The sequence below is a fragment of the Rutidosis leptorrhynchoides genome, chromosome 4 (assembly GCF_046630445.1).
Source record: "Rutidosis leptorrhynchoides isolate AG116_Rl617_1_P2 chromosome 4, CSIRO_AGI_Rlap_v1, whole genome shotgun sequence".
NCBI lineage: Eukaryota > Viridiplantae > Streptophyta > Magnoliopsida > Asterales > Asteraceae > Rutidosis > Rutidosis leptorrhynchoides.
Window position 1 is genome coordinate 104,471,550 of NC_092336.1, and position 15,389 is coordinate 104,486,938.

The 15,389-nt window shown below is 35.5% G+C and overlaps 1 protein-coding gene and 1 long non-coding RNA gene across 2 annotated transcripts in view; one reads left to right on the forward strand and one right to left on the reverse strand.

Annotated features, from left to right (window-relative positions):
- The first annotated feature begins 10,604 nt into the window (after window positions 1–10,604).
- On the forward strand, window positions 10,605–13,068 carry LOC139840007 (uncharacterized). Its single transcript, XR_011757182.1, has 4 exons — window positions 10,605–10,896; window positions 11,166–11,746; window positions 11,891–12,168; window positions 12,251–13,068. It is a non-coding gene; the product is annotated as an uncharacterized lncRNA (long non-coding RNA).
- A 2,109-nt stretch (window positions 13,069–15,177) lies between these two features.
- Window positions 15,178–15,389, reverse strand: part of LOC139840874 (uncharacterized) — a 60,545-nt gene continuing 60,333 nt past the window's right edge. The window contains exon 4 of the mRNA XM_071831117.1: window positions 15,178–15,318. Within this exon, the coding sequence (XP_071687218.1) occupies window positions 15,178–15,318 (141 nt within the window). The remainder of the gene's footprint in view (window positions 15,319–15,389) is intronic.

A 15,389-nucleotide genomic window follows, 5' to 3' on the forward strand; every position in this document is an offset into this window, starting at 1 on the left:
CATCTTGTTAATGTCGGTTACCAGGTGTTCACCATATGAATAATTTTTATCTCTATGTATGGGATGTGTATTGAAATATGAAATCTTGTGGTCTATTATTATGATTTTATATATATAGGTTAAACCTATAACTCACCAACATTTTTGTTGACGTTTTAAGCATGTTTATTCTCAGGTGATTATTAAGAGCTTCCGCTGTCGCATACTTAAATAAGGACGAGATTTGGAGTCCATGCTTGTATGATATTGTGTAAAAACTGCATTCAAGAAACTTATTTTGTTGTAACATATTTGTATTGTAAACCATTATGTAATGGTCGTGTGTAAACAGGATATTTTAGATTATCATTATTTGATAATCTACGTAAAGCTTTTTAAACCTTTATTGATGAAATAAAGGTTATGGTTTGTTTTAAAATGAATGCAGTCTTTGAAAAACGTCTCATATAGAGGTCAAAACCTCGCAACGAAATCAATTAATATGGAACGTTTTTAATCAATAAGAACGGGACATTTCAGTTGGTATCAGAGCTGGTATAACGCCGTCCATGTGTGGCGGGTTAGTCGTAAAGGAGGTTCTCACAGTGTTACCTATGACGAAGCATTGGCTCTTACTCCTTGCGATCCCTTACGAGGGTTGGCAATTGCTGAGAGGCCGGCCCTAAAATCAGTATCTGAGGTACACTCAGTGGTCACCAGGCGGTTAGCTGGGAAGGCACTGGGTGGGACGGTGGTTGTCCCCAACTGCTTCACAGTTGGTATCCGAGCGTTGGTCTTAGAGAACCAGAATTTTGCATTAGTGTGTCTTATCGAGTTTGTTAGGATGCATTAGTGAGTCTGGACTTCGACCGTGTTTACTTGAAAAATGATTGCTTAACAAATTTTGTTGGAAACTATATATTTTTAACATGTGAATATTATGTGATATATTAATCTCTTAACGCGTTTGATATTATGTGATAGATGTCTACCTCTAGAACAAGTCACATTGACTCACCTAATAATAATGAAGATTCAAATGTAAATTGGAATGATTCGTGGACTGATTCACAAGTTCCCGAAGAGGAACCGGAAGAAGAGTCGGAACCAGAAGAAGAATCGGAACCGGAAGAAGAATCGGAACCGGATGAAGAAATAGAACCGGTGGGGGAAATAATAAAACGGTTGAGTAAAAGAAAATCCTCAACCAACCGACCAAGGTTAATTATGGTCAATGGTGTTTCCGCTAAGGAAGCAAAATATTGGGAGGATTACCAATTCTCCGATGAATCGGATTCTGACGAGAATTCCGATGATGTTATAGAAATTACCCCAACTGAATTTAAAAAGGCAAAAGAAAATAATAAGGGAAAGGGCATAAATATAGAGAAATCTAATTCCAACCCCGATGAACTTTATATGTATCATCAACCCCCGAAGTCCTTAAGTTGTAACAATGACCCGGGAACCTCTAAACCACCAGGTTTTTCTAAAGCAATGTGGAAAACGACAGCTCGTATTAGGGGAACATCATATATCCCTAGAAACTTGGCAAAACGAACCAAAACCGAAGAAGAAGAAACAAGCGAGTTGGAATAAGATAGTTGTATTCGTGTGGTGTAATATATGTAATATAGTGTGCTTATGCTTTATGATATATGTAAAAATTGCTTGTATTAATAAGTACTTTTTTTTTATGAATCTAACTCTTGTCTATTTTACAGTATAAAAACACAAAATGGATAGACAACCCAATATTTTAAGAGACCTACCCGGAGACATGATTGATGAAATCTTGTCTAGAGTCGGTCAGAATTCTTTGGCACAACTATTTAAGGCGAGATCAGTTTGTAAGACATTCGAAGAACGTTCCAAGAATGCCTTGGTTTATAAAAGGCTTTCGTTCGAAAGATGGGGGATATCACATTGGGAAATCCATAAGTTACGATGTGTTTACTTTGACGCATATATTGCGGGGAACCCAAATGCTATTTTACGCAATGGGTTAAGAAATTATTTTGACTCAATATATCCGAATATTGGACTTCGTGATTTAGAAAAAGCGGCTACCATGCAACATAAAGAAGCATGTTATGCTTACGGATTAGTAATGTTCGCTTCTCACCAAAGTGAGAACAAGAACATCGGGCTACAACTATTAAACAAAACGTTCCCACAAGTGACGGAGTCGGTAATTAGGGTAAGAAATGAGGTTTTTAGATTGTTACGGGACTGTTGGACATTACGTAACCCTTGTCCCTTTGACGACGTTACAACACGCTGTCTTATCAACGGCCATAACGGTTATGTTCCACAAGACCAAGGATGGGAAGTAATCCTAGTAAAACCAGAATACATGACTTGTTTCTGGACGTATGAATTACGTGTCTTTATTGCCTTTGCTGAACGACTTGTGTACTAGCTAAGAATTATATTCACAACCATCTTGTATCAAATTTATTGTGTGCCATATTTCATGCTATATGTAAAATAAGCGGTATTGTAAGTTTGTAAAATATTGTGTAAAAGTTTGAACGCGAAATATTATTATAATCAGTTTTTCATATAGAATTGTAGTAGTTGAATTGTATATTAGCTACTAAGTATGAACTTAACGGGTAGGTACTACCCGAATTTAAACTTATAAAACGCTAATATGAAGAAAAAGCTTTTATAAATGAGTTCATATTATGCTACGAAATACTATTAACTACTCTTAATATTCTGTATGATTAACTTATTCCATTTGACTATTTTGAAGGAAATGGCACCGACTACTCGACACACCGTGAATATGAATGAAGAGGAATTCCGTACTTTTCTAGCTTCAAACATAGCCGCAGTACAGTCTGCGCTACATACCAACAATAACCTTGGATCTAGCAGTACAGGAAATCGTGTAGGATGCACCTACAAAGAATTCACTGCCTGCAAACCTTTGGAATTTGATGGAACCTAAGGACCGATCGGATTGAAACGGTGGACCGAGAAGGTCGAATCGGTGTTTGCCATAAGTAAGTGTACTGAAGAGGACAAAGTAAAGTACGCTACGCATACCTTCACAGGTTCTGCGTTAACATGGTGGAATACCTATCTAGAGCAAGTGGGACAAGACGATGCGTACGCACTACCGTGGTCAGCATTCAAGCACTTGATGAACGAGAAGTACCGTCCCAGAACCGAGGTCAATAAGCTCAAGACAGAACTTAGAGGGTTACGAACCCAAGGATTTGATATTACCACGTACGAAAGACGATTCACAGAATTGTGCCTATTGTGTCCGAGAGCATTCGAAGATGAGGAAGAGAAGATCGACGCGTTTGTGAAAGGATTACCGGAAAGAATCCAAGAAGATATAAGTTCACACGAGCCCGCCTCCATACAACAGGCATGTAGAATGGCTCACAAACTAGTGAACCAGATTGAAGAAAGAATTAAAGAACAGACTGCTGAAGAGGCTAATGTGAAGCAAGTCAAAAGAAAGTGGGAGGAAAACGGTGATAAGAATCACCAATACAACAACAACAGCAATTACAACAATAATCGCAACAATTATCCCAACAATCGCAACATCAATCGCAACTACAACAAACGGCCCAACAACAACAACAACAACAACAGCAACTACCACAATCATCCCAACAACAATAATAACTGCAACAACAACAACAATCAGAAGCAGCTATGCCAAAGGTGTGAAAAGTATCACTCGGGGTTCTGCACCAAATTTTGCAACAAGTGTAAAAGAAATGGTCATAGCGCGGCGAAGTGTGAGGTCTACGGACCAGGGGTTAATAGAACGAAAGGAACAAATGGTGTTGGAACGAGTAATGGCGGAGCAAGTAGTGTCGGAGCAAGTTATGCCAATGTAGTTTGTTATAAATGTGGAAAACCGGGCCACATTATTAGAAATTGCCCGAACCAGGAGAACACGAATGGACAAGGCCGCGGAAGAGTTTTCAATATTAATGCGGCAGAGGCACAGGAAGACCCGGAGCTTGTTACGGGTACGTTTCTTATTGACAATAAATCTGCTTACGTTTTATTTGATTCGGGTGCGGATAGAAGCTATATGAGTAGAGATTTTTGTGCTAAATTAAGTTGTCCATTGACGCCTTTGGATAGTAAATTTTTACTCGAATTAGCAAATGGTAAATTAATTTCAGCAGATAATGTATGTCGGAATCGAGAAATTAAACTGGTTAGCGAAACATTTAAGATTGACTTGATACCAGTAGAGTTAGGGAGTTTTGATGTGATAATCGGTATGGACTGGTTGAAAGAAGTGAAAGCAGAGATCGTTTGTTACAAAAATGCAATTCGCATTATACGAGAAAAAGGAAAACCCTTAATGGTGTACGGAGAAAAGGGCAACACGAAGCTACATCTTATTAGTAATTTGAAGGCACAAAAACTAATAAGAAAAGGTTGCTATGCTGTTCTAGCACACGTCGAGAAAGTACAAACTGAAGAAAAGAGCATCAATGATGTTCCCGTCGCAAAAGAATTTCCCGATGTATTTCCGAAAGAATTACCGGGATTACCCCCACATCGATCCGTTGAATTTCAAATAGATCTTGTACCAGGAGCTGCACCAATAGCTCGTGCTCCTTACAGACTCGCACCCAGCGAGATAAAAGAACTGCAAAGCCAATTACAAGAACGTTTAGAGCGTGGTTTCATTCGACCAAGCACATCACCGTGGGGAGCTCCTGTTTTGTTTGTCAAGAAGAAAGATGGTACATTCAGGTTGTGTATCGACTACCGAGAGTTGAACAAACTTACCATCAAGAACCGCTACCCACTACCGAGAATCGACGAATTATTTGATCAACTACAAGGCTCGTCTGTTTATTCAAAGATTGACTTACGTTCCGGGTATCATCAAATGCGGATGAAAGAAGATGATATTCCAAAGACTGCTTTCAGAACATGTTACGGTCATTACGAGTTTATGGTCATGCCATTTGGTTTAACTAATGCACCAGCTGTGTTCATGGACCTTATGAACCGAGTGTGTGGATCATACCTTGACAAGTTTGTCATTGTTTTCATTGATGACATACTTATTTACTCAAAGAATGACCAAGAACACGGTGAACATTTGAGAAAGGTGTTAGAAGTATTGAGGAAGGAAGAATTGTACGCTAAGTTTTCAAAGTGTGCATTTTGGTTGGAAGAAGTTCAATTCCTCGGTCACATAGTGAACAAAGAAGGTATTAAGGTGGATCCGGCAAAGATAGAAACTGTTGAAAAGTGGGAAACCCCGAAAACTCCGAAACACATACGCCAGTTTTTAGGACTAGCTGGTTACTACAGAAGGTTCATCCAAGACTTTTCCAGAATAGCAAAACCCTTGACTGCATTAACGCATAAAGGGAAGAAATTTGAATGGAATGATGAACAAGAGAAAGCATTTCAGTTATTGAAGAAAAAGCTAACTACGGCACCTATATTGTCATTGCCTGAAGGGAATGATGATTTTGTTATTTATTGTGACGCATCAAAGCAAGGTCTCAGTTGTGTATTAATGCAACGAACGAAGGTGATTGCTTATGCGTCTAGACAATTGAAGATTCACGAACAAAATTATACGACGCATGATTTGGAATTAGGCGCGGTTGTTTTTGCATTAAAGACTTGGAGGCACTACTTATATGGGGTCAAAAGTATTATATATATCGACCACAAAAGTCTTCAACACATATTTAATCAGAAACAACTGAATATGAGGCAGCGTAGGTGGATTGAATTATTGAATGATTACGACTTTGAGATTCGTTACCACCCAGGGAAGGCAAATGTGGTAGCCGATGCCTTGAGCAGGAAGGACAGAGAACCCATTCGAGTAAAATCTATGAATATAATGATTCATAATAACCTCACTACTCAAATAAAGGAGGCGCAACAAGGAGTTTTAAAAGAGGGAAATTTAAAGGATGAAATACCCAAAGGATCGGAGCAGCATCTTAATATTCGGGAAGACGGAACCCGGTATAGGGCTGAAAGGATTTGGGTACCAAAATTTGGAGATATGAGAGAAATGGTACTTAGAGAAGCTCATAAAACCAGATACTCAATACATCCTGGAATGGGGAAGATGTACAAGGATCTCAAGAAACATTTTTGGTGGCCGAGTATGAAAGCCGATGTTGCTTAATACGTAGGAGAATGTTTGACGTGTTCTAAGGTCAAAGCTGAGCATCAGACACCATCAGGTCTACTTCAACAACCCGAAATCCCAGAATGGAAATGGGAAAACATTACCATGGATTTCATCACTAAATTGCCAAGGACTGCAAGTGGTTTTGATACTATTTGGGTAATAGTTGATCGTCTCACCAAATCAGCACACTTCCTGCCAATAAGAGAAGATGACAAGATGGAGAAGTTAGCACGACTGTATTTGAAGGAAGTCATCTCCAGACATGGAATACCAATCTCTATTATCTCTGATAGGGATGGAAGATTTATTTCAAGATTCTGGCAGACATTACAGCAAGCATTAGGAACTCGTCTAGACATGAGTACTGCCTATCATCCACAAACTGATGGGCAGAGCGAAAGGACGATACAAACGCTTGAAGACATGCTACGAGCATGTGTTATTGATTTCGGAAACAGTTGGGATCGACATCTACCGTTAGCAGAATTTTCCTACAACAACAGCTACCATTCAAGCATTGAGATGGCGCCGTTTGAAGCACTTTATGGTAGAAAGTGCAGGTCTCCGATTTGTTGGAGTGAAGTGGGGGATAGACAGATTACGGGTCCGGAGATTATACAAGAAACTACTGAGAAGATCATCCAAATTCAACAACGGTTGAAAACCGCCCAAAGTCGATAAAAGAGCTACGCTGACATTAAAAGAAAAGATATAGAATTTGAAATTGGAGAGATGGTCATGCTTAAAGTTGCACCTTGGAAAGGCGTTGTTCGATTTGGTAAACGAGGGAAATTAAATCCAAGGTATATTGGACCATTCAAGATTATTGATCGTGTCGGACCAGTAGCTTACCGACTTGAGTTACCTCAACAACTCACAGCTGTACATAACACTTTCCACGTCTCGAATTTGAAGAAATTTTTTGCTAAAGAAGATCTCACTATTCCGTTAGATGAAATCCAAATCAACGAAAAACTCCAATTCATCGAAGAACCCGTCGAAATAATGGATCGTGAGGTTAAAAGACTTAAGAAAAACAAGATACCAATTGTTAAGGTTCGATGGAATGCTCGTAGAGGACCCGAGTTCACCTGGGAGCGTGAAGATCAGATGAAGAAGAAATACCCGCATCTATTTCCAGAAGATTCGTCAACACCTTCAACAGCTTAAAATTTCGGGACGAAATTTATTTAACGGGTAGGTACTGTAGTGACCCGAACTTTTCCATGTTTATATATATTAATTGAGATTTATATTTACATGATTAAATGTTTCCAACATGTTAAGCAATCAAACTTGTTAAGACTTGATTAATTGAAATATGTTTCATATAGACAATTGACCACCCAAGTTGACCGGCGATTCACGAACGTTAAAACTTGTAAAAATGACATGACGATATATATATGGATATACATATGGTTAAAATGAGATTATGATAAGTAAGTATCTCCATAAGTATATTAACAATGAGTTATATACATATAAACAAGACTACTAACTTAAGGATTTCGAAACGAGACATATATGTAACGATTATCGTTGTAACGACATTTAAATGTATATATATCATATTAAGATATATTAATATATCATAATATCATGATAATATAATAATTTAACATCTCATTAGATATAATAAACAATTGGTTAACAACATTAATTGAGATCGTTAACTTAAAGGTTTCAAAACAACACTTACATGTAACGACTAACGATGACTTAACGACTGAGTTAAAATGTATATACATGTAGTGTATTTAGATGTATTAAAATACTTTTGGAAGACTTCAAGACATATATCAAAACACTCATACTTAACGAAAATGGTTACAGTTACTTTCCCATTCTTTCTTTCATCAAGAATTCTAGTCGTATTCTTACCCGTATTATACACAGCTTCAAAACATACTTACTATGGGTATATACCAATAGGAACTAGCATGGGATTCCACTCTTGATTATGTCATGTATGACTAATCAATTTTAACTTCTACCATGAGCTAGTCAACTAACTAGAACTCCTTTTAACCCCACTCACCACTCACGAATTACCACTCATCATTCACTCCATTTCACTTTCAATTCTCTTTCTAATTCTCTCTCAACACACACACACTATTATGAACGTATTTTTCCAGTATTTAATCATCATCTTCATCAAAAATCACTTCAAGAATCAAGCTATAATCATCATAGGAAGAACACTTCAAGAACACTTCAAAAATCCCTTCAAGTTTACTAATTTACTTCCAAGCTTTCTAATCCATTCCAAGTAATCATCTAAGATCAAGAAACCTTTGTTATATACAGTAGGTTATCTTTCTTATTCAAGGTAATATTCATATTCAAACTTTGATTCAATTTCTATAACTATAAACTATCTTAATTCGAGTAAAAATCTTACTTGAACTTGTTTTTGTGTCATGATCCTACGTCAAGAACTTTCAAGCCATCCAAGATCCTTTGAAGCTAGATCATTTCTTGTCACTTCCAGTAGGTTTACCTACTAAACTTGAGGTAGTAATGATGTTCATAACATCATTCGATTCATATATATAAAACTATCTTATTCGAAGGTTTAAACTCGTAATCACTAGAACATAGTTTAGTTAATTCTAAACTTGTTCGCAAACAAAAGTTAATCCTTCTAACTTGACTTTTAAAATTAACTAAACACATGTTCTATATCTATATGATATGCTAACTTAATGATTTAAAACCTGGAAACACGAAAAACACCGTAAAACCGGATTTACGCCGTCGTAGTAACACCGCGGGCTGTTTTGGGTTAGTTAATTAAAAACTATGATAAACTTTGATTTAAAAGTTGTTATTCTGAGAAAATGATTTTTATTATGAACATGAAACTATATCCAAAAATTATGGTTAAACTCAAAGTGGAAGTATGTTTTCTAAAATGGTCATCTAGACGTCGTTCTTTCGACTGAAATGACTACCTTTACAAAAACGACTTGTAACTTATTTTTCCGACTATAAACTTATACTTTTTCTGTTTAGATTCATAAAATAGAGTTCAATATGAAACCATAGCAATTTGATTCACTCAAAACGGATTTAAAATGAAGAAGTTATGGGTAAAACAAGATTGGATAATTTTTCTCATTTTAGCTACGTGAAAATTGGTAACAAATCTATTCCAACCATAACTTAATCAACTTGTATTGTATATTATGTAATCTTGAGATACCATAGACACGTATACAATGTTTCGACCTATCATGTCAACACATCTATATATATTTCGGAACAACCATAGACACTCTATATGTGAATGTTGGAGTTAGCTATACAGGGTTGAGGTTGATTCCAAAATATATATAGTTTGAGTTGTGATCAATACTGAGATACGTATACACTGGGTCGTGGATTGATTCAAGATAATATTTATCGATTTATTTCTGTACATCCAACTGTGGACAACTAGTTGTAGGTTACTAACGAGGACAGCTGACTTAATAAACTTAAAACATCAAAATATATTAAAAGTGTTGTAAATATATTTTGAACATACTTTAATATATATGTATATATTGTTATAGGTTCGTGAATCAACAGTGGCCAAGTCTTACTTCTCGACGAAGTAAAAATCTGTGAAAGTGAGTTATAGTCCCACTTTTAAAATCTAATATTTTTGGGATGAGAATACATGCAGGTTTTATAAATGATTTACAAAATAGACACAAGTGCGTGAAACTACATTCTATGGTTGAATTATCAAAATCGAATATGTCCCTTTTTATTAAGTCTGGTAATCTAAGAATTAGGGACCAGACACCCTAATTGACGCGAATCCTAAAGATAGATCTATTGGGCCTAACAAACCCCATCCAAAGTACCGGATGCTTTAGTACTTCGAAATTTATATCATATCCGAAGGGTGTCCCGGAATGATGGCGATATTCTTATATATGCATCTTGTTAATGTCGGTTACCAGGTGTTCACCATATGAATGATTTTTATCTCTATGTATGGGATGTGTATTGAAATATGAAATCGTGTGGTCTATTATTATGATTTGATATATATAGGTTAAACCTATAACTCACCAACATTTTTGTTGACGTTTTAAGCATGTTTATTCTCAGGTGATTATTAAGAGCTTCCGCTGTCGCATACTTAAATAAGGATGAGATTTGGAGTCCATGCTTGTATGATATTGTGTAAAAACTGCATTCAAGAAACTTATTTTGTTGTAACATATTTGTATTGTAAACCATTATGTAATGGTCGTGTGTAAACAGGATATTTTAGATTATCATTATTTGATAATCTACGTAAAGTTTTTTAAACCTTTATTGATGAAATAAAGGTTATGGTTTGTTTTAAAATGAATGCAGTCTTTGAAAAACGTCTCATATAGAGATCAAAACCTCGCAACGAAATCAATTAATATGGAACGTTTTTAATCAATAAGAACGGGACATTTCATGCTACAGGCACCTAATTGATCTTAAGATCACAATGAACGATCGGCGATTGAATAAAGATGTGATTTCTTTTTCTATAGATTCAATCGAGGTGTTATTCAAAATATTAATCGATTTCGCAGTCGATTGAATAAAGATGACAGCTATGCGAATCAAAAGGTTTATAATTTCTAATCGGTTGCCCTGTTAAATCTCTGGTATCGTTAGGTTGTACTTTGAGAAGTCGATGTCATTCTCGGGGGATCTCATAACAATGTCCAGGAGAAATACAAAACTCTTTGTGGTGACCATAGTGCAAGGTATGTTCATTTAATCATCGTAAAATAATTTTTTTTTGCTATCATATGGATGTATAAATGTATAGATATATTGATAACCTATGGACATGGTAATATATTTTTAAGAATTTCTTAAGCATCTCCTACCTAAAATTACTATATTATTTGCACCACCCAAACTTGAATATTTCTCAACAATTGTGATTCTGATTCAGGTAACAGTGTGAATAGAGATGTCTAATTGTTTACTTAATTTTTAGTGTTCATGCTATGTGTTGGTATTGTTGCAGTATGGTGCGAATTATTAAGCTCCTTGTAAGAAAACGCTACAGCATTTGCACGACAAAGTTATGAGTCCGTGTTGAGAAAGCGACGAGATGAGATTTCCCAACGTGACGATACCGTTGTAAACGTTGTAAATAGTTTGGGTTTGATGATACTTATGGTGCGTTAATAGGAATTCTCATTTTTTGGACTTAGAAGCTGGTGAGATGATTGGAGGGCGACTGATTATCTCCATCAGATAAGGCTGAGAGGTCATTAGCTGAAGCAGCTTCGTATGGATCCCAATTAGCTGTCTTTACAGAAGCGTTTGTGGGTGGAAGCGTTTGTGGGTGGATATCCTCGTGAGTCAGATTTTGGTGTGACAATCGGTAGCCGTTCACTTAAGGGTAAAGAAGATTTCCGCAAGTACCATGCTGCAGACATTAATGTACCTAGTAATATAAAATTTTGCATTTTAGTTATAAAGAACGTATCGACAAGGAATTTAAATAATTTGTTTTGTTGATGTGTTCTCTGAGTGTTTTTATGAGTGCAATTTGTTGGGAGAATAAAATGTCTCTACTAAGGACAACAATGTATGCTAAAGGTACACTCCATGTTCTTAATTCGAAGTTGCAATATCTACCCGTTTGTATATAAATGGGTCAACTTTGGTTCATTATATAACTCAAACGGGTATAATGGCCTATATGGACTAATAAAATTGAATTTTGTGCTTATTGTTGAACAGGAATTGAAATATATCGTGCACTAACAGCTGATTCGAGGGAAGTTTGGTAAGCATCAATGACCCATATTGCATTGGAGGGTGGATGCTTAGTTTTATCACCAAACCAGTTTTATAGACGTAACGATTCTGCTCCCCCAAAATATGTTTTTAATGGACAGACGATGATCTTACACTCGAATCTGTTGTATGTGCTGGTGACGGTGTCATTATTTCACCATCATGGGCAGTTCTTGCAGGACCAAATTGTGACGTTGAAGCACTCATTACATCTGATTGAGGTATAATGTCTTCCTCCATTTCGCTCATCATGTTTAAGTCTGATTAGTTAACATACAAAGATTAATGTAGTAAAATGGCCAGGTACGCAGGGTTCATGGGGGGTCAAAATGGTCTGGTTGGGCTGACCCAAACAAAATAATGATTCATGTGGTGAAGTTTCTAAGTTACGGTTTGTGAAGCTGAAGCACTACTTCATACAAATACTCAAGGTTGCAAAACCCGCAACTCGGGGAGCACTTGGTTGGGACTTTGGAGGGAGTAATCGCCAACTCAGGGATTATAATAGAAAATTATTGAAAATTAGTCATATACTTAGATAAGTTTAATGAACCTGATTAGCAAGGTTTTCAAATTCTAGAGTAAAGTTACTCTTTAACGATAATTAATATCCTAATTTTAGTGTCTTTATTCACATCTTTCATTTTGTGATTCACATACAGTTTTAAGCATAGAAACCAAATCCATATATGGGAGGTCAATGGGCTCATTTGCATTAAGTTCAGGCATTTTGTATTAGGTACGTTATATAGGTTCATTATATACATGGGTTGTACCTGGTGTCATTGGAACTCTTGCAACGGGTGCAACATATTGTTTTAAGCATAGTAACATAATCCAAATCTTAGAGGTTAATGAGCTCATTTTAATCATCAGGTGACTTTATATTAGACGAAGGTGATGATAGTAGTATGGTTATCCTGCATATTTTATGTGTTGTCAACTTATGCATTTGCTACTAAGATTAGGCATTTTATATGAATTAAATTTTCAATTTCAATTGCAACTTAGCTGGGGTTTGCAGCAAAGCTCTATAACAAAAGCTTTGGTATTCATTTACGTTAATACTCAATGATAGGGTTTAAGAGCCCCTGCGTTTGAAATGATGTTCATTTACATTGTATTTCAGCAGTTTGGAGATAGGGTCGTTTGAAATGATGGTGTTGCTATCTGGTGTTATTCCTCATCTACAACTAGAAACCTCGGTTCTTTTTAAAAGGTTAGTGTTGAAAACAAAAATTAGACCCTTTTAGTTAGTTATTTATTTATTTTTTTGTTCATTTGTTATGTGTTTTGTCAATAGTTCTTTTGACTCACTGTGCAACAGATATGACTCGACGACTCTCATGAAACCATGTTATTTGACCCTTGCTATTATTTTAGCTAAACTTTATGTTTATGGTTAACAAAGGTGAGTGTAATCAATCAACTTTATATACCGATGGGTTGTTTAACGAGTCTGCGTTAAAAGGTGTTAAATGTATGTCAAGTCTAAACATGTATGAGAACTTGTGCTTATTACGGAGTTTATTAATAATTCCTTTTATTTTTCTATTTCTTCTCATATGAGGGTTGTCTTTCTTTGCAGGTGTTTTCTGACCCGTGATGGGATGATAATGATTTCTATAGAGAAATGATGGAGAGGGGATTGCTTTATCTAGGTGACAAACAGGTGTGTAGCTTGATCATATTTCGTCTTGTGTTTGTTACCCCCAAAGTTCATGCATTGTTGGAGGTTTTAAAGACGGTATCACCGCGATTAAGAGAGGTTCCCCACTACATTTGTCCGAGCTATTTGTCTAACTTTTTCAAACGTTGGGTGTAGGATGAAATATACTTCACGTTCCTCAGGCTCAACAGTGTTGTTTATGAAATTTTGGAAGTTGGGATCCTGTGATAACTACTCCACCTGGACTGCAAGTTTCTCTATGGCCTTTTTTATCATTTCACTTTTGCTTGATACATTCGAGATTCGTCTGCTTCTAAGAATATATATAAATACATTTAACTTCCCATTTTATAATACATATTTGAGTTCTATTTACACGTTTCGTATTAATTTCTCAATTTGGATTTCCCATTTTGTATTAATTGTATTCAGATTTGGATGAATATGATATGGTATGTAGCACCTTATGTCATGTAATTACTATAATAGGCCTTATTATTATTGTTGCTATTAATTTATTTTTATTTAAAACTTAATATTTAGGAAAGGAAAATCGGCTAAAGCCTGACATAAAATGTTTATTCAATTACCACTATAAAGAACGTGTTTTTTTTTTTACTATTTCATGTTTACAAGAATCAATAACTTGTGTTATGAAGAACTGTATGAAAAAATATTTTCAACATTTTGATAATGTATATTCTTTATACTTTACAAATTAAACACACAATAGTACTTACGAAAATGACTGTATAATAACATTATTTCATATACATTTGTAAAATACTATATAATGTTTTCGGATGAGTACCCGTGCAACGCACGGGCTCATAAATTAAGTTATACATAAACTTTCTTACATGCTGAAATGTCAAGTTGACTTGGCATTACACCTCATCCCACTAACTAACCAACCCACTAACCTAAATTAAATATTCCTTAATATATTCTTAATTATTAACCTTAATATTTTCTTAATTAGTACCAGTTTCTCTTTTCCATATCAAAAACAAATAGACACCACTAAAATCATACTCTCAACTCTTTCTTGTTCATCATCCCAAACCTTCCTCAATAGAAAATCATCAAAATATATGAATAATTTAGAGACCTGCATCCAGAAAAACACCTCCCATTTTTACCTTTACCCAACACAAATTCAACATAAATCCATTTCGATTTACTAACCTACTTACCCGTCATCCTTAACACATCTTAATCAAATTTCACACACACAAAAAGCCAAATTGTACATTTTATCATCAATTGCATCAGTAGGTTTTTTATTTATTTCATCATTTGTTTAGCTAACTTGTGCCTTTACAGATAACTGAATCAAAAGGGAATGTGTGTGCAAGAACATCAACTGTATGCAAACTTAACAAATGACATAATTACCATAATAGAGATTAAAGATATATATAGTTCTTAAGTATAATGATCTGCACTGAACACAAAAAAATGATACCCAAACAAAAGCAATTCAATTTAATAAGAAAGGACATAAATCTCTTGCACAAAAACGTGTCCTATCATTTATTCGTAAATCACAAAACAACGGTTATGGAGAGAAAAATTGAGATATGTTTGGATATTCTAAGATTAGCTCCACAAACACCTTCTCTTTATCATTCTTTGAACGTTTCCTCACTTTATCATTAGCGCCACAAACACCTTCTCTATGATCAGAATCTTGCATATTCTAAGATTGCAATCAAACATATGATGAAAATGTAAAGCATATATATACTCACATTTTAAGTGAAGTGCATA